We start from the raw sequence: 16962 nt of genomic DNA, 5'->3' as shown, positions 1-16962 counted from the left end.
CAGGCAGGCAAAGCAAAGGAAAGGAAAGCAAATTAGCGATGCATCAACGTCTTTGACGTCTTCTTCTTCCTCTTCCTCTTCCTCTTCTTCTTGTTGCTTTATGGCCAGCATCTTCATCATCGTCATGACTCCTTTTTTTTGTCGTTGAGACAGACACTCCTTCACGCCGCCTCTTCTTCCCGTGCTTTACGCCCGCCTACCTACCTACCTACCTACCTACCTACCACTCTAGGAGACTACTGCTGCTCCTCCTTCGACTCTTCCTCGCTCGTCTAGCCAATCTCATACTCACCTCCCTAGCCCTCCGTCCCTCCCTCCATCCGTGAGCGAACCAATGAAAGAAGCAGACAAAGAAACAGATAAACAATTGAAATCGTAGACATTTATTTACCTTGCTTGCTTGCATGCATGCATGCATGCATGCTGTACCTTTTTCGCTGCGTTTGTGTCTGTATTGCACAGTATGCACGAACGACTGATCGATCTTTCCGTGTGCTGGAAGCTTGTGTCGGCTGTGTGCTGACGAAGGACGACAGTACAGTAGGGGGGGTTTGGAGAGGAGAATCGAGGTGCCGCAACGCGAGCGGCGGCAGTGGCAGTGAGTGGGCCGGGGCAATAGGCGAGGAAATATGTGGCTGACTGCTTGCCGCAGGACTTTGCTTGTACGTGTCGTGGCATGCTCTATAAACGTTTTTGAAGTTGGGTCCGTGTAGGTAGGTCAACGATTCGACAAGACATGCCAGTCCCCCGCCGCATTTACGTGATACGAAGCCATTGCCCTTCATCCTTCGATTCCTCAAAGCATGTGGTTAGCTAGAAAGCTGACCTAATCAGTATCGTGCTGCGACGGACAAAGCAATGCCGCGATCGCAGGCTTCGCGTCTCAGTTCGGCCCATTCCGTCCATTCGAGAGCAATCAATCCCTCGGTGCAAGTAAAATCTTTACCTCCCTCATTCCCTGCTCTCAGAGGTGGAAAAAACCGTTTGTCAGAAAAAAAAGCAAAAGCAAAAGCCAGTGATGGCTACCGAGTGCAACGCCAGTTTCCCTTGCCAGCTCCTCCTAAGCGATTCGAAAAACTTATGCCACCATTATCTGATTCCCATGACGCCAATCAACCGCCTCATTTTATTCACCCAGCAAGACAGCTTCTTTCCCTTGTGATTTGAATCTATGCCGTTCCCCTAGGCTTCGACTTGGCGTCCTTCTTCTCCTTGGCCGCCTGCTTCTGCTTCTTCTTCTTCTCCTCGAGCGCCTGCTCGTGCTTCCGCTTGAGGCTGGCCTGCTCCTCGGCCGTCTTGGGGACGGGCTTGAAGAAGCCCTCGAGCCGGCTCTGCTGCGCCGACTTGAGGTTCTTCTGCAGACGCTGCGCGCCGTTGCGCACGCGGTCCTCGCTGAAGCCCTTCTCTTCGACGAGGAACTTGATCAGACCGTCGACGTCGGGCGCGTCCCACTTGAAGTCGCAGTCCGGGTGGTCGGCGGGGCGCACGTCTGGCTCGAGGAACAGGAGGCGCGCGTCTTGGTAGGGCCAGTCCTCGGGCAGAGAGTATTTTTGGGAGGTCTCGAAGAATTTGACAACGCCGTCGAGGTTCTTGTGTTCGCGGATGAGCTTGAGGGCAGTCGTTGCGCCGATGCCCTTAATGGGGTCGAGGTAGTCGCAGCCGAGGAGAATGCAGAGGTCGATGAACTGCGCGCGTAAGCGAATGTAAACCAGGTCAAGTAGGACGACCAGTCATACCTGCTCCCTGTCCATTTCCAAGCCCTCCAGCACCTTGTCCAGATGTATCTCCTGAATCGGCTCCTTGCGCTGCTCGCTGAAGGTGAGGTGCCGCAGCAGGACCGGCGAGTTGAACGTCAGAGTGTCCATGTCTTCCGACGCCGCAGCATAGACCTTGCCTGCCCGGGCAAGCACCGCACACTGTGCCTCAGCCTCGGTTGGAGCAATGATGTACGGAACGCCCATGAGCTTGAGCAAGCGCTGACACTCGGCATTATGCTCTCGTGTCACCCTCACGGTCCGTCGCGAGAACTTTTCCACCTCCTCGGCCGTGCCCGTCTCCTTTGCTTCGTCGTGCTGTTCGTGTGCCTCGGTCTTTCGCTGGAAACGCTTTGCGAGCTCGCCCGACTTGAGCTTGGGCGGGGCGCCGTCGAAGACGTAGACGGGTTTGATGCCGTTGTCGACCACGCGGAGGGTGCGGTAGAACATGCCCATGAGATGCGACGTGGTCTCGCCCGTGTCGCTCATGAGCTGCTGGCCTTCGGAGCGCACGGCGATCAAGAAGCTGTAGATGCTCATCGAGGCGTCAATGGCGACCTTGCGGCCGAATTGGCCCTTGATCTCGCCCGTTTTGACGGCACTCGGGCAGTGCTCGTTGATGACTTGGAAGAGGTTCTTGATACCCATCTTGGCGATGGGTGAGCGAGTCGAGGCGGCGCGAGGGTGGTGAGAAAAGGTTGTCTGAGCAGCGCGGGTGACGTCGCGCTGAAGGAGGGAACGGGTGCCGTCGTGGAGGCGCCAGGCAGGCGCGTCGGGCTCGTTAGGCGCGTTTTGGGACTAGCGCCAGGGTTTCGGCTCTACGTCATGAATGCTCGGTCATGTCAACCTCAAAAAGCTCATGGGGTGGACAGACAAAATGGCTGGTGATCATGACTTGCCTATTTCTAGACCGAAGCATGGTCGAAAGTGTCCTGCGATCCGCCATAGTTGGCGATTGTCTCCGAGTGCGCCCTACAGTCTGCTTGACACCTCGGCGGAAGACGGCTAGCTGGACTTGATTGGTGTGGGGTTGCCGAACCGCCATCATCTTTTGTGTCAATAACTCTGGCTCCATTCCTCGTACGTTCGCCCTGTCGTCGCAACCTTTTTCTCTACATTGACAATGCTCACAACTGTCGGGAAGCGCGCTGCAAGGCAGTTCACGGCGCCGTCGCTGGCCGCTGTAACAACTCGCCGCTATGCCCACACTTTTGATTGGAAGGATCCTTTGGGAGCAAACAATCTTTTGACGGAGGAAGAGCTTGCCATTGCAGAAACTGCGGAATCATACTGTCAAGAGCGCATGCTTCCCCGCGTGCTAGGTGCGTCTCGGACCACGTGGAAACAATTGCAGTACTCATGGATAAACAGAGGCGTATCGCAACGAAAACTACGACAAGAAGATTCTCGAGGAAATGGGGGAGCTTGGTCTGCTTGGAGCGACAATTCAGGGACACGGCTGTGCTGGCGTTGGCAATGTCGCCTCTGGCCTCATCACGCGAGCAGTTGAACGCGTCGACTCTGGCTACAGATCAGGCATGTCCGTACAGAGCTCGCTGGTCATGGGTGGCATTGATGAATTCGGCACGAAAGAGCTCAAGGAAAAGTACTTGCCAGGCATGGCCAAGGGCAAGATTTTGGGATCTTTTGGTCTTACTGAGCCCAACCATGGCTCGGATCCGGGTTCGATGGAGACCAAGGCGAGACCGCACCCCACCAAGAAAGGCTACTTTTCCTTGAGCGGCTCCAAGACCTGGATCACCAACTCACCCATATCCGACGTTATGCTTGTCTGGGCCAAGCTGGAAAGCACCGGCAAAATCCGGGGATTCATTGTCGACCGCTCCTTGTGCCCCCCGGGCACGCTGGAAACGCCCAAGATAAGCGACAAGAACGGATTGAGGGCATCCATCACGGGCATGATTTTGATGGATAATTGTCCAGTGCCCGAGGCCAACATGTTTCCAGATATCGAAGGATTAAAGGGGCCTTTTAGCTGTCTCAATTCCGCCAGGTATGGCATTGCTTGGGGGACCATGGGGGCTCTGGAGGACTGCATCAACAGGGCAAGGACGTATGCTCTGGACAGGAAGCAGTTCAAAGGCAACCCCATTGCCAAGTACCAGCTGGTCCAGAAGAAGCTGGCGGATGCTTGCACAGACGCTGCCTATGGCATTCTTGCCGCCCACCAGGTCGGCAGGCTCAAGGACGAGGGCAAGGCGACGCCCGAAATGATTTCAATGATCAAGCGGCAAAACTGTGACCGGGCTCTGGTGAATGCCAGAATGTAAGATTTGCCGCTGCCAAGGAGGCGACGCTGCTGACAAGACTACAGACTGCAAGAGATCTTTGGCGGCAATGCAGTCAGCGACGAGTATGGAATTGGCCGACACGTGGCCAACCTTTTCGTGACGCAGACGTATGAGGGGCAAAGTGACATTCACGGTATGTACAGATGGTTGCTTCGTCATGACTTGGCTGACTTTTGCACAGCACTCATTCTCGGACGGGCAATTACTGGCCTGCAGGCCTTTTGCTAGTCACTCTTCAACCGGTGGCCGTGGGTATACCAGCAACAAGACGATTGATTGATAAAGGTGGAGGTTGACGTGCGAACGGGGGCTTGAGACAGGCGATGGTGTATAAAAATACTGGAGGCGTAGTGGCGTGTCTTGGATTCGGCCATGTCAGCGGCAAAAGTCTAATTGCGAGGAACAATGCAAGTGATTTGTAAGTGATGCAGTGATTCAAGATGGTTCTCTGAATGGCGGACACTAGATGCAGGTACGGGCCGAGGCCAACGGGCTCCCCGTCTCCACAGATGCGGGCTAAGCCCAAAGCAGGAGGGCACGTGACGTGGTACTGAGGTGGTACTCGTACGGAACTGACAGGCCCTATCGTGCCAGGTGCCACAGAATGTTGAAAGCGTGGGGCCAAGGTGACTCAAATATTGCATGAGGCTGAGGGCCGTCCTCTTTGGGCCTGGGGGGCTGTCGTGCAAGACTTGTTGGGTTGCCGAGAGCCGCGGGGGCGGTCTGGTGGCGAGGGGAGATATGCAGCACAAGGTAGAAGAAGGGAAGAAGAGTTATTCAAGATGATATGAGAGATACCTGAAGACACCAGATACATAGGTATTCACCTCAGTCTGTCCAACTTCGTTGTCTACGTCACTGCGGGCGCTGTTCGGGCAGCCACGATTCACACAGGCGCTAACCGGGGCAGGGTTATATTGCCCGTGCCACAGCCCACTTCCCTTCGCTCTCTCTTCTTGGACGCTACGCACTGCAATCTTCACACTCCACCGTCCGCCGGCGCCTCTGCTCTCTTCTGTTGCATCCATCCAACAACACCCACCAACCCCCGACTCGCCCTCCCCAACCCGCTTTCGCTATCAAAACACTCTCTTCCACATCGCCATGGCTCTTAAGCGCATCAACAAGGAACTCACCGACCTTGGTCGGTACGTCGCTCCAAGCCCTGCCTGCCCCCCCCCAAATCCGCCCGTCAACCGCCGCTCGCATGACGACTTTGCGCGTGCGGGGCTTTCCGTGCCCGACGACGAACATGGCATCGACAAACACTCTCCGTCGAACCACTACTGACGATTCTTTGCAGCGACCCTCCCTCGTCTTGCTCTGCTGGTCCCATCGGCGATGACCTGGTGCGTTTCCGCCGCCCGCCTTGCTCCCTGCCTGCATCCTGACAACCATCGACCACCGCACACACACACATCGCCATCTGCTTCACTCTGCTAATGCCATTCCGATAACAGTTCCACTGGCAAGCCACCATCATGGGTCCTGTAAGTCGCTCCTACTCCGCTCCGCGTCGGCAAGGCCAAGGGGCCCAGGGCTCAAACGCCCAAGTTGCCGCCTCGACTCTCGCTCTCTGCGACACCAGGCTGACATTCATCCTCAGGGCGACTCACCCTACTCCGGCGGTGTCTTCTTCTTGGCTATCCACTTCCCCACAGACTACCCGTTCAAGCCGCCCAAGGTCAACTTCACCACCCGCATCTACCACCCCAACATCAACTCCAACGGCAGCATCTGTTTGGACATTCTGAGGGATCAGTGGAGCCCGGCCCTTACCATCTCCAAGGGTACGCCCTCACGTAACCAGTCGATTTGAGACACGGCTGACGCCTCACAGTTCTCCTTTCCATCTGCTCCATGCTGACCGACCCCAACCCCGACGACCCGCTGGTTCCGGAAATTGCACACGTCTACAAGACCGACCGCGCGAGGTACGAGGCCACGGCCCGCGAGTGGACCAGAAAGTATGCCATCTAGGTTGCGTGAGCATGGCTTAGGGTGTCATTGGTTTCCTTTCACGGCTTGCTTGCTTGGGAGGTCAGGTTGGCATGGACAAGAAGTCGGGTTCTCCATGATGAACGTTCGGTACAGGAGTGCCTAAAATCACTTCTCTCCTCTTCCCCTTTTGGGCGGGTCGAGTATTTTATTACGATGCATATCCGGCCTTTGACGAACGGGAGTATTCGGGTTTCGGGCTCTTCCAGTTTGCATGCGAGATTCAAATCACAAAGATTGCTGGGCTTGTCCATTTGAAATTTGTTTTTCGGCTCATCTTTTTGATGCGTAGTTGCAACAGCTATCCTTGCCTCGATAGACTTGTGATTTACTCGGCGTCATCTCTGCTCGATTCCCAGACCGGCCCATGGCTTGACTGCCTCTTCACCATGACCCAGGACGCGACGCCCTCCATAATCCACCATGACCCGTCGCCGTGTAAGCGCGGCAGGCGTAGGATTGATAAGCCGATGCTGCAGCCGAGCCAATGGCACGACGCCAACCCCCATCTTGTCATCAGGACTGGGTAAGACACGCTGATGGAGTAGTTGACGACCACGAACAGGTTTGGAGAAAGAGTAGATGCGTGGGCACAATGGAAGGTAAAATTTTGATAGTAGGGGGGCGTGATCGCCGATGTCCTTGTCGATGTAGGTAGGTAGGTAGGTAGATTCATTACCCTGGCACGATGTAATTGGGTTGGCGGGGTGGAAGCATAATGACGGAGCCACCTTTTTGATGAAAGAGGAGCGAGGGAGGGGAGTGGGGAAAACGGGGCATGGTGAATGATTAGTTGCAATTATCAAGAGGCTTTTATTTGACTTCGCTTTGCAGCAAACGCAGCTGCTGTATCCAACTCCCTCCAGCCCCTCCATCCGACGTGTCAAGCGATGCTACGTCTCGACATCTGCCATGACCTCGTCAGCATCAAAGCCCTCATCGAACTCGTCCACCTCGAGCCCATTGCCGTGCTTGGCGGCGGCGGCGGCGTCGCCCATGACGACCTCCCTATCCGGGCGTTCCTGGAGGAGGCGAATCTCGTCTTCCTGGACCTGGGCCTGGTAGCGGGCGAGGTCGGCGGGGCCCCAGACGGAGATGCCCTCCTGGAGCTGGGGCCCGTAGGAGCGGCTCATGTCGCGGAGGAACTTGCGGGCCATGGCGGCCGCCTGGTCGACGCTCATGTTGGTGTCGGCCTCGGTCAGGTACTGGTTGATCCACTTGGGCAGCTGCCCGCGCTTGCGCTGGAACCGCCGGTCCGCCAGCACCATGATGCCGTAGTCGTCTTTGCCGCGCAGCACGCGCCCCAGGCACTGCGCCGCGTGCCGCATCGCGTCGAACGAGAGGAAGTCGTTTTCTTTGATCCGGTACGTCTCGCGCAGGAACTCCAGCCGCGCCTTGAGGATGCGCGACTCTGTATACTGGAACGGCACGCCGATGCAGAGCACGGTGCGGCCGTAGTGGTGGTCGAAGTCGATGCCCTCGGACACCTTGCCGCGCGCGACGCACAGCAGCACGGCGCCGCGCCCGTTGTTGCAGGCGGTGCGGTACGTCTCGAGGGCCAGGCTGGTCTCCTGCGCGTCGGGCGTCTCGACCAGGATCAGCTTGTACTTCCACACCTCGTCGAGGATGTGCATGCCCTGCCACTGGCTGATGGTCGACTCCATGTACAGGTACGACGGGAAGAAGACGACGATGCCGTCGGGGGTCAGTTTGCAAAACTCTCGCAGCAGCACCCCGTAGTTGCGCACCACGTTGGGGTCGTTGCGCACCTGGAACCCAGAGCTGATTGGCGCTTGGTCGCTGCCGCGCGTGACGATCATGGGCAGGAATGACTTGCGCGCCAGCGTCATTGTGTACGATTCTTGGACTACCGTCTGGAAGTTGAGCATCTTGGGATACATATCCAGCGGAGAAATGGTTCCCGATGTGATGATGACGGAGCTGAAGCGTTCAAAGACCGGCTTTATTGCGATTGAAGCGTCCAGGCAAGTAAAGTGGAAGATGGGGTTCGGAACCGTGGCGCCTTCGGCTTCGTACGGCTCAAGGATGAGAAGGAATCCAGTGTCGTACGTTGCTACCAGAGTCGCGAATGTGGCGACTTCTTGCAGAGGCTGGTAGTCCTCGATATTGGTCAGCTCAAGGGTTCTGACGAGAGATGTCAATCGTTCGGCGCAGAATCGGAGTGGCTTCTTTTCGATGAAGGTCAGTTCCTTCAAGTGCATGAGGAATGATGGCGGCGTCTCCGCCACAACGTGCAAGACCTTCATTCTGGTCTTGAGATACTCGATGAAGCGTTTTAAGAATGACACAAAGTGTTCAGCCCGCCTAATGTTTCCAGGTACTGCTTCTTTCAGCAAGTCGTCCGGTAGTACGGGGTTGGACATGAAGGCCTCTTCATCACGCGCCTGATCGGCCTCTCGCAGTCCTTCGACGAGTTTGGAATATTCATTCTGCAGCTTTTCGGCATCTGTCGACTTCATCTCAGTAATCTTCCGCTCGAGGTTGGTTGCACCCCTGGTGGCTTTCCGCAAAGAGTCCTCGGTGAGGTCAATGCTCAGCGATTCAATGCAGACGTTGTCAATGTTGTGGGCCTCGTCGAAGACGACGATGCAGTCTTTGGAGAGCTCCTTTGACACGCGTTCTGCAATCTTTGGGTCGAGCAAGTAGTGATACGAGTAGATGATGACGTTGCAAAAGGACATCATTCTCCTGGCCGTGAAATAGGGGCATTGCTTGTGCTCTTCGCCATATTTTAAAAGGTCATCGAGCGTGAAGACTCCCGGAGGAATCAAGTTGTGAGGTTCTAGCAAGTCCAGGTTCTCGTGGTAGACGCAGAGGTCGACATCGTCTCCGCGCTCCTTCTTCTCCTTCACGAATCCGGCCGTCAAGCTGCGACATCTTGCGTCCACCACAGAGCCGTTCTTCTCGCGCTTCACCGACGGATGCAGGCACAGATTTTTGCGGCTTGTGAGGCCGAGGCCCCGAAAATCCTCTTCGTAGCCGAGTTCCTTGGTGCGGAACTTCATCAAGGCCTTGAGCTCGGCCAGAGCCTTTTCGATCTCGGACATGGTACGCGAGCAGTAAATGAGCTTGCGTTTTTCCGGTTGATGCTGCTGGTAGGCAATAATGAGCGAAAGCAAAGAAATGGTCTTGCCCGTGCCCGAAGGCATCTCCAGAATGCAGTTGCCGCCAGCATCGAGAGTGCGCTTCAAATCGCACATGTACTTGTACTGCTCTGGGTAGATGCGCGGGTACGGAAAAAGAACCGGCAGATCGCTGCCATGGATGAGCCTGAGTCGAGACGGAGTATTTGAGCAGGAAACTTACTCAATGTTGAACTTCATCTTGGCGACAGTTGAAGTGATCCGGAATTCGTGATAGGAGAAGAGGACGTGGTGAGCGCCCAGGGCAAGCGCATCACATAGTGGACGGGGAGCGGTGTTGGGGGATGATTACATTGGGATTATTTGAATGGCACGTCCATGAGCCGTCGATCGACCGGCCTTGGCGTGCAGGGGCCATCCGCCCGGCGGGCGGCGCTGCGTCATGGGCGCCGCTCTCCGCTGTCCCTCACTCGTCAAGCATCTCGCGACAGACGCGACTTTTCAACAGCACCGCGCGCTCCAATTCACCTCTCCCCCCGACAACACCACCTCGTGTCCAATTCGCCTCTTACTCCGACGCTCCTTTCCACGCCTTCGACATGAGCAAGCGGCAGGCCAAATCCCACGCGAGCAGCAGTCGCGCTGCAGCCAGCGGATTCGGCGGCGGCTTTGGCTCTTTCTCTTCCTTTGGATCCTCCGCGTCCCAACTGTCCTACGTGTCCGAGCCGCCAGACCTCTCGTCCATATCAGACGCCAACACCGTGGTCCTGTTCAAGAACTTGTCCAAAAAGGACAGCACAACCAAGGCAAAGGCTCTGGAAGACTTGCAGTCTCACATTACCTCTCCCAGCGGAGTGGAGGACGCCGTTTTGGAGGCATGGGTGCGTTACTCCGCTGCTGTATATAACTTGGAGGAGGTAGTAATTGAGCTTTGCAAATTTCCAGGTCCAACTTTACCCCCGCACCTCGATAGACGGCGCCCGAAGGGTTCGTCAGCTTGCCCACACCATTCAGGGCCAGATTGCGTCTGCGTGTGGAAAGAGGATAGCCAGATACATGCCCAAGATTGTTGGTGCATGGCTTGCTGGATTATACGATAATGACAAGTCTGTGGCATTGGCGGCGCAAGCTTCCTTCAAGGCCGTCTTTTCCACGCCGGAGAAAATGCACAATCTGCGAAAAGCATTCCAGCAGACCATTCTAGAGTATTGCCGGACAGTAGTAGACAAGGAATCTGTCAACTCGCTGAGCGACGAGCGCAACACTAGCAAAGACGACGCCGAGGCCAAGTACAGCCGCGTCATAGCATCCAGCCTTGCAGTCATCGCCAGCCTGCTGTCAGAGCTTTCTCCAGAGGAATTGGCAAAAGAGCGTGATAGTTATGAGGAAGCCATTCAGGACAGTAGGCTCTGGGACTTTTCGTCGTACAATGATCCTGCAGTCAGGCGAGCTGTGCATAGGCTTCTGCGCATGTGCATGACCAAGCAGCATGGTAAGTTTCGCCCAAGCAAAGTAAGTTAGGCTTGCTGATGCAATCTAGAAATTCTGTCGGCAAATCTCTCTACAATATCGCAGTCATATCTGGGCAAGGCCCTGAACTCTGACCAGACTGGATCGTCTTGGGATTTCACTGAAACCCTGGTCTTGCTCACCACGACTTTCCCAACAACGTGGACAGAAGATTACATTTCAAAGAAGACTCCGGTAACCCGCAGACTTAGGCAATTCTTGAAGCGTGGCTCTCAAGGAGGCCCGAAAGAGTACTGGGAGAATGTGGGGAAAATTATCGAGAATCTGCCGCAAGAAGTGCTGCCGTCCAATCCACCTGATGCTGTCGAGTTGCTCAGCGCTTTCCACGGTGGTATTGTAAACAAGGACGAGCCACGCGCCAATCTTGCAGCTGCTTACAGCTGTTATTTCAAAGTCGTTGCGCACATCTCGGCTCGATTGTCAACAGAGGAGCAAGAAAAGTTGCTTGCCGAGATTGTTCTTCCCCTCGTTCTTCACTACATTAAGCCAGTGCAGGAAACGGCAGTGTGGGCGGTGCCAGCACCACAAGCTCCTACGCTTATTGGCAAAGCTTTGGCCATCCCCACAATGCCTACGGTCATTCTGGAACCATGGCGGCAAGCGACAGAAAGTCTCATTGAGGATATGAAGACCTCCCTGCCAGCTCAGTCCAAGGACTTTGAGAAGTCTCAAAATGACGTTTTGAACGTCGGTCACAGATGGGCTCTCGTCACTGGAAAGATTGTCGAGCAAGAGCTGCCTCAGTCAACGCGCGACACCTTGAAAGAATCGGCCTTCCAAATTTTGAAAGTGGCCCTCGATCAATTGAGTTCCAGAAATGGAAAGCCGTATAGCGCGGCCGGCGTTGTGGCAGCAATGCTTCGGTCTTTCAAGCCGTTCCTGCTTGAGCACCCTGGTTCCGAGGAAGCGCTTCTTGAATTCATCAAGAATGAGCTTCCTTCGCTTTTCCTTTCGCCCTCCTCGTCACAACTTGCAACCATTCTCTACTCGTTCAGCGACCGGCCTGAATTCGAGCATGCATGGAATGCCACGCTAGAAGCTTGCATCAATGCACCCCAACCAGATGTAAAGCTTGAAGCTATTGCATCCTTACTTTCCTCTCAAGCGGCTGAACAGAGCAAGCTAGCTGTCGCCAACCCTGAACTCCAAACCTTTATCTTACAGAGATTCCGCTCCGCGGGCGAGGGCACAACAAACTGGGACTTTGTCAACCAAATCCTGCAGCACTCGGCCTCTGCGCTATCGAACGACACCGTGGATACTGTACTGTCTGACCTGACTCAGTCTCTGTCCATTTCGAACAAGGCCGCATATGCTTTGCAGGGGTTGTCTAACATAGTCACGTACAACCCAGACCTTGTCAAGAGATATGTACCCACAACTCAAGGCTCAGAGCTGCTTCAGAAGCTGGTGTCAATCACTGAGAATCCCAATGACGAAGTTGCAGAGCAAGCAACCAGCTTGGAAAAACGCATCAAGGAGACGTTGTCTGACGAGCAAAGCAGAGGTGCACTCAAAAACTCTATCGCGGACGTCATTTCCAAAGGACTGGTAGAAGCCTCGGCCAACTCCGTGTCGCCGACGACACTTGTCGACCTGAGCAAGGACCTGATCCAGGGGTCCGATCTGAGCAACTCCGAACTTGTCGAGAGCCTGCTCCCTTCTTTTGCGGCTTGGAAAGCTGCTCTGGAACCCTTCCTCTCGATTCCGCCTCATCCTACTTTTGCCATCACAAACCAACTGGGCGGAGTCGTCTACTTGGTCGGACAGAAGAGCGTGGCTCCGCCAAGAGTTGCGCGGGATGCTGCTGGATTCTCCCCTGCTCTTCGTATGGCAGCCTACACAGTCAAGCTCTTCAATGAGACACGCGTGTTCGAAGTGCTTCCGGTTGAGCGGCGTGCTCAAATTTACGAGCAACTCTTGCTGACCATTTTGCTGGCCAACGATAACCTAAGCCGAGCAACTTCCAACAACATCTGGAGCCGCTACAACCCACAAACCGAGAACGATGCACTCGAGACCATCTCGGATGCTCAAAGGCTCATGACAAGCTGGCTGGAGAAGTCATCTCGAGACGAAGCTTCAGCCTACTACTTTGTGCACTCGACACTGGAATTTTTCCGCAAATCGTCAGAAGAGGTGTCACCTAGAGGCTTCTACAATGCTCTGGCATACAGTGATGTGACTGCCGAAATCATTTCACTTCAGGGCTGGCAAGGCAAAAAGTCGCCGCAGATGGAGTTGACTTTGAATGCCGTGAAAAAGATTGAAGAAACTCTCCTGGTCGCAGCCTTCCTTGTTGGTAACAGCGCTCCCTTGGCAGCCTCAGGATCTGCTTCGCGTTTGTGCAATGAGCTCGTAGCACAGCTCACAAGTCATGACATTGCTGAGAACCCGCAAGAGGCTCTCCGACAGCTCGTCATTCTCAATCTCATCATCCACAACCAGGAGGGCGTTGTCGAAACCATTGCAAAGCAAAGGTTGATTTTCTTTGTCAAGCATGTCATTGAATGGCTGGATCCAGAGTCTGCACCCGGTCTTCCATTGCGGGGAGAAGCCAGCCGTGCTCTCATTGTCCTGCTTCCGCAAATGAAGGATATCTATGGAGAGCATTGGGAGCACATTCTGCAGTCTCTCACGTCATTCTGGGAGTCGGCCGAGTCGTTCAAGGAGACACAGCTTGGATATGAGGAGTAAGTCCACGATGAAATCTACATTCGGTATGAAACTGACAATTATAGGGCACTGCCTGCCATCCACGCTTCTCTGAAGCTCTACGCAACGCTGAGGTCTCTCAAATCAGATGAAGATCCCAACGACGACCTCGTCGACGCCTGGAAAGCCTACGAACACGCGGCTGCGAATGGCCTTGTCAACCTCTTGAAACAGTCCGAAGGTAAGCTGAACAACGGATCTGTGACTGGGTTACCAATTCTAACTCATGTAGGCCTGGACGACTATCACCACCAGCCTTTCAAGATTGTGAATGAGCTGCTCTCGCGCCAAATCAACCAACTTCCCCTGACCCAAGTGAACAACCCGGCTGAGGTGAGTCCACAAAGTGAATATGCTTCACTGAAATAAAATTGACCCGAGTGCAGCTCTACCCTCTTCTGTTGACGGAGTCTGGTTCCGTCCAGCAGGCAGCCTTTGACCTGCTTCACAAGGCCATTCCCGCCGCGCAAGAGCAAATTTCGATTGACGCCGCTTTGGAGAAAACGAGTGCAAGACTGCCCGACGAATTGCTTTCCCTTGTCCTCGAAGCACCTCCAAAGGAAGCCATTGTCTCGTGGGATTTCCAGAGAGCGATGCCCCTGGGTCTGAGGGGCTATCTGTTCAGCTGGATGCTCATCTTCGACCACTTCACCAACTCGGTAAGTTTATGTACCATCCAACCGTACAAGCAACACGGCTAACCAATGGAAAGTCATACAAGGTCAAAAGCGACTACATCGAGCACCTCCAAAGCGAAGGCCACGTGCCGGCGCTGCTCGACTTCCTCGCCGAGTTCCTCGGCCACAGCAAAGGCAAGCCAGCCGAAGCATCCAAGTTCGACGTGACGACATACGACGCTCAAGCGACGGACACGGCGCTGGCCGACGCGCGGTACCTGTCGACACACCTCTGGTTCCTGGTGTTCAACCACCTGCCGTCGCTAGCCAAGGGCTGGTGGATCGACTGCAAGTCGCGGCAGACGGTGCTAGCGGTGGAGTCGTGGACGCAGCGCTTCATCTCGCCGCACATCATCAGCGCGGCGCTGGCGTCGGTCAGCACGTGGGCGACGACGGACAACGCGGGCGACGGCGACGCGGCGCTGACGGTCAAGGTGAACGCGCGGGCGCGCGAGGTGGTGGCCGGGTACGAGGTGGACGAGCAGTTCATGACCATGGCGATGCGGCTGCCGCCGACGTACCCGCTGGCGTCGGTGCAGGTCGAGGGCGTCAACCGCGTGGCCGTGTCGGAGCAGAAGTGGCAGAGCTGGCTGCGCGCCGCCCAGGGCGTCGTCACCTTCTCCAACGGCAACCTCGTCGACGGCCTCGTCGCCTGGCGCCGCAACGTCGTCGGCGCCCTCAAGGGCCAGACCGAGTGCGCTATTTGCTACTCCATCATCAGTTCCGACAAGCAGTTGCCGAGTAAGCGCTGCCTTACGTGCAAGAATCTGTTCCACTCGAGCTGCTTGTTCAAGTGGTTCAAGAGTAGCAATGGCAGCAGCTGTCCGCTGTGCAGGAACCCGTTCAATTATGGGTAAGGGATATGCGGTGGCACCTTCTGGTTCACCCAAAAAGTTGTAGAGTGTACATAGAATAGACGAATCTCAAGAAATGCATCAGGACACATGATCAGGAGCATTTTCCTTGGACGGCTTCCCACACGTCCAATTGAGGCAATGTTGCACGTTGGAACTTGATGAAGAGATGTTTGCCATTCCTGACGCTGGTCATCGACCGAAGAAAGAAAAAAGTTACCCCTGAAAATGGCCAAGGTATCCTAGACGGCGCCAGTCCTCCCTAACACCTAAACGCCGCACACGATGCTCAATTTGCCAGCAGAAGTCCCAAGAGGCTGGGAATGTCGACGCATTATTCCAGCTTGTCCAAATGCTCCAGCCGCGTCAGGACGACCTGCTTGCTCGTCTCCTCGATCTCGCCGGCCAGGAACACCTCGTCCAGAATGGCGTAGACCTGCACTCGTCTATCAGCTCCGACTCTCAACTCCCTATCATAGCCTCTGATGTTCATGAATGTCCGTCCTCTTTCCAGCTCTCGAGACCAAACCCAGACCGTGTCGAACATAAGCCAAACGCGCCTGGACGCACGCACCTTGTAGAAATTGAAGACCAGATCCAGCTCGCAGACGTTGCCGAAAAAGGCATCGAGGACCTCGACGAAGAAGTGGATGGCCTCGAGGTAGGCCAGCTCGTTGTCGTTTGTGTCGACGCAGGCGCAGAAGAAGAGGCCGGCGTAGCGGCGGTACACTATCTTGGACGTGTTGCGGAACTCGACGAAGTTGGACTGGTGCTTCTGGTCGCGCGGGGCGATGAGGCGGTGGACCTGGAACGGAGGGAGAGAGCGTGTCAGATTGTGTGCGCGAGATGGTTTGGAGGTTGTGGTGGGCGCAATGGGGAGGGAGGGGCTGGGCTAGTGGATGTCGACGCACTTCGCCTTTCAACTTGACTTTTTCTTCATCCTGTTTGGCACGGTCCCGTTAGCTTGAGCGATTCGATAAAGATGGGGGTGCAGAGGTCGCGTACGCTATACGGCGCATACCACTTGGCCAGGCGAGTCTTGCCCCTGCAGGTGCGCATTGGGTCAATCAACCATGACGGGTGGCAGGGTCATGGGGAGCGCTGGGAGCATCATACTGGCGATTCTGGATCAGGATGAAGGAGAGGACCATTGTGTGTGCTGGGGGGCGTTTGCGGGACGTCCTGGTCGGGCGACGGGAGGTTGTGCGACGGGCAGCAGGGCAGGCGTTGTGACGGTTGAGAGCGGGAGAGATGGGATCGTCACCGGGCCTCGGGGCTGGCTGCGGCGGAGGTTTCTGGCGTCTCCCGTAGTGCTGTCAGGTACCGGCACCGCCCTAACCTCACTAGCGGCACGTCAACCCAAAACAGGGACCACGACGAATATGCTTCGGCAAACTGAAGATGGTTTTGGTACAAACGTTGGCTTGTTTAACAACACGAGGTCGGCATGCAATCTTAATGCTTGGTGGAGCAAAAGTCAAGTGGGAGGTCTATTTGAGCTGACTGACGGCACGGAAAGATTGCAGTGATTGGTGCCAGCATCCAAGCTCATGCTTTTGGACGCTTGCTCCACTTTGCTTCGGACCGTCAATCATGGTCGCTACACACAGCCGCGGGTGAAGATGTCGGGTGCGTGGTGTCGAGGCGTGACGACGACTCGGCGAGCATTTGACTGGGCTACTACAGGAGTTGTAGACAATCAGGTAAATCTGGAGTGGACAATCGAAGACGACAAGACGACAGAGGAGCCGAGCATGACCTAGGGTCTCTCAATTATGACGGTCCCTCGTGAGGACAGGACCGAGGACGAGACAAGGAGTGGGCCAAGCGTGTCGCCGCGATCCCTGCCCGCCGTTGGCGTGGCCCGGGGTGTGCGTGCGCTGGAAGTGGGCGGGCTGCCCTGTGTGTGGAGCATGGCCCTGGTGTTTATTGTTCAGAGTGCAAGAGGATGGCAGACATCTGATTTCGGTGGGCGAGTTCATGTTGGTCGCCGTGGTCATGTCATGATGGAAGAAGCG

General features: G+C 55.6%; 6 protein-coding genes across 6 annotated transcripts; 3 read left to right on the top strand and 3 right to left on the bottom strand.

Moving 5' to 3' along the window:
• Nucleotides 1–977: 977 nt before the first annotated feature.
• Nucleotides 978–2489, bottom strand: J3D65DRAFT_71239 (flap endonuclease 1). The gene is made up of 2 exons (XM_066804107.1): nucleotides 1737–2489; nucleotides 978–1685 (listed from the first exon to the last, which is right to left on the bottom strand). The coding sequence occupies exons 1-2, from the start codon at nucleotides 2400–2402 to the stop codon at nucleotides 1170–1172; spliced, it is 1182 nt and encodes a 393-aa protein (XP_066652537.1). The 5' UTR covers nucleotides 2403–2489; the 3' UTR covers nucleotides 978–1169.
• A 151-nt stretch (nucleotides 2490–2640) lies between these two features.
• On the top strand, nucleotides 2641–4496 carry J3D65DRAFT_71211 (glutaryl-CoA dehydrogenase-like protein). The gene is made up of 4 exons (XM_066804106.1): nucleotides 2641–3076; nucleotides 3126–4041; nucleotides 4090–4199; nucleotides 4248–4496. Exons 1-4 carry the CDS (start codon nucleotides 2878–2880, stop codon nucleotides 4292–4294), a joined length of 1272 nt encoding a protein of 423 aa, XP_066652536.1. The 5' UTR covers nucleotides 2641–2877; the 3' UTR covers nucleotides 4295–4496.
• A 561-nt stretch (nucleotides 4497–5057) lies between these two features.
• J3D65DRAFT_634493 (ubiquitin-conjugating enzyme/RWD-like protein) lies at nucleotides 5058–6402 on the top strand. The gene is made up of 5 exons (XM_066801233.1): nucleotides 5058–5214; nucleotides 5370–5415; nucleotides 5527–5556; nucleotides 5673–5856; nucleotides 5907–6402. The coding sequence occupies exons 1-5, from the start codon at nucleotides 5171–5173 to the stop codon at nucleotides 6044–6046; spliced, it is 444 nt and encodes a 147-aa protein (XP_066652535.1). The 5' UTR covers nucleotides 5058–5170; the 3' UTR covers nucleotides 6047–6402.
• Nucleotides 6403–6957: 555 nt separating this feature from the next.
• J3D65DRAFT_670371 (uncharacterized protein) lies at nucleotides 6958–9408 on the bottom strand (the record flags this gene model as incomplete). The annotated part of the gene is made up of 2 exons (XM_066803280.1): nucleotides 6958–9340; nucleotides 9392–9408. 2 exons carry the CDS (start codon nucleotides 9406–9408, stop codon nucleotides 6958–6960), a joined length of 2400 nt encoding a protein of 799 aa, XP_066652534.1.
• Nucleotides 9409–9660: 252 nt separating this feature from the next.
• Nucleotides 9661–15031, top strand: J3D65DRAFT_634488 (RING zinc finger protein-like protein). The gene is made up of 7 exons (XM_066801232.1): nucleotides 9661–10049; nucleotides 10114–10660; nucleotides 10709–13391; nucleotides 13440–13594; nucleotides 13646–13746; nucleotides 13800–14072; nucleotides 14126–15031. The coding sequence occupies exons 1-7, from the start codon at nucleotides 9768–9770 to the stop codon at nucleotides 14945–14947; spliced, it is 4863 nt and encodes a 1620-aa protein (XP_066652533.1). The 5' UTR covers nucleotides 9661–9767; the 3' UTR covers nucleotides 14948–15031.
• On the bottom strand, nucleotides 14955–16426 carry J3D65DRAFT_634483 (AP-2 complex subunit sigma). Its single transcript, XM_066801231.1, has 5 exons — nucleotides 16061–16426; nucleotides 15950–15989; nucleotides 15856–15885; nucleotides 15519–15749; nucleotides 14955–15380 (listed from the first exon to the last, which is right to left on the bottom strand). The coding sequence occupies exons 1-5, from the start codon at nucleotides 16093–16095 to the stop codon at nucleotides 15279–15281; spliced, it is 438 nt and encodes a 145-aa protein (XP_066652532.1). The 5' UTR covers nucleotides 16096–16426; the 3' UTR covers nucleotides 14955–15278.
• Between the last annotated feature and the right edge of the window lie 536 nt (nucleotides 16427–16962).

This window comes from Phyllosticta citribraziliensis (assembly GCF_038025025.1).
Source record: "Phyllosticta citribraziliensis strain CPC 17464 chromosome Unknown J3D65scaffold_10, whole genome shotgun sequence".
In the NCBI taxonomy this organism is placed as follows: Eukaryota; Fungi; Ascomycota; class Dothideomycetes; order Botryosphaeriales; family Phyllostictaceae; genus Phyllosticta; species Phyllosticta citribraziliensis.
The sequence above is the reverse complement of the archived record's forward strand: the minus strand, read 5'-3'. Positions and strand labels throughout refer to the sequence as shown.

What these genes read in the sequence shown, in the direction of transcription:
- J3D65DRAFT_71239 (XM_066804107.1), bottom strand. Translation starts at nt 2,402, where the DNA reads ATGGGTATCAAGAACCTCTTCCAAGTCATCAACGAGCACTGCCCGAGT. An exon ending in TGGAAATGGACAGGGAGCAG is followed by an intron (nt 1,686 to 1,736) that starts GTATGACTGGTC and finishes TTACGCGCGCAG; the next exon opens with TTCATCGACCTCTGCATTCT.
- J3D65DRAFT_71211 (XM_066804106.1), top strand. Translation starts at nt 2,878, where the DNA reads ATGCTCACAACTGTCGGGAAGCGCGCTGCAAGGCAGTTCACGGCGCCG. An exon ending in CATGCTTCCCCGCGTGCTAG is followed by an intron (nt 3,077 to 3,125) that starts GTGCGTCTCGGA and finishes ATGGATAAACAG; the next exon opens with AGGCGTATCGCAACGAAAAC. An exon ending in GGGGCAAAGTGACATTCACG is followed by an intron (nt 4,200 to 4,247) that starts GTATGTACAGAT and finishes ACTTTTGCACAG; the next exon opens with CACTCATTCTCGGACGGGCA.
- J3D65DRAFT_634493 (XM_066801233.1), top strand. Translation starts at nt 5,171, where the DNA reads ATGGCTCTTAAGCGCATCAACAAGGAACTCACCGACCTTGGTCG. An exon ending in GTCCCATCGGCGATGACCTG is followed by an intron (nt 5,416 to 5,526) that starts GTGCGTTTCCGC and finishes TTCCGATAACAG; the next exon opens with TTCCACTGGCAAGCCACCAT. An exon ending in AAGCCACCATCATGGGTCCT is followed by an intron (nt 5,557 to 5,672) that starts GTAAGTCGCTCC and finishes ATTCATCCTCAG; the next exon opens with GGCGACTCACCCTACTCCGG.
- J3D65DRAFT_634488 (XM_066801232.1), top strand. Translation starts at nt 9,768, where the DNA reads ATGAGCAAGCGGCAGGCCAAATCCCACGCGAGCAGCAGTCGCGCTGCA. An exon ending in ACGCCGTTTTGGAGGCATGG is followed by an intron (nt 10,050 to 10,113) that starts GTGCGTTACTCC and finishes GCAAATTTCCAG; the next exon opens with GTCCAACTTTACCCCCGCAC. An exon ending in TCGACCACTTCACCAACTCG is followed by an intron (nt 14,073 to 14,125) that starts GTAAGTTTATGT and finishes ACCAATGGAAAG; the next exon opens with TCATACAAGGTCAAAAGCGA.
- J3D65DRAFT_634483 (XM_066801231.1), bottom strand. Translation starts at nt 16,095, where the DNA reads ATGGTCCTCTCCTTCATCCTGATCCAGAATCGCCA. An exon ending in AGTGGTATGCGCCGTATAGC is followed by an intron (nt 15,886 to 15,949) that starts GTACGCGACCTC and finishes CGTGCCAAACAG; the next exon opens with GATGAAGAAAAAGTCAAGTT. An exon ending in AAGTCAAGTTGAAAGGCGAA is followed by an intron (nt 15,750 to 15,855) that starts GTGCGTCGACAT and finishes CCTCCGTTCCAG; the next exon opens with GTCCACCGCCTCATCGCCCC.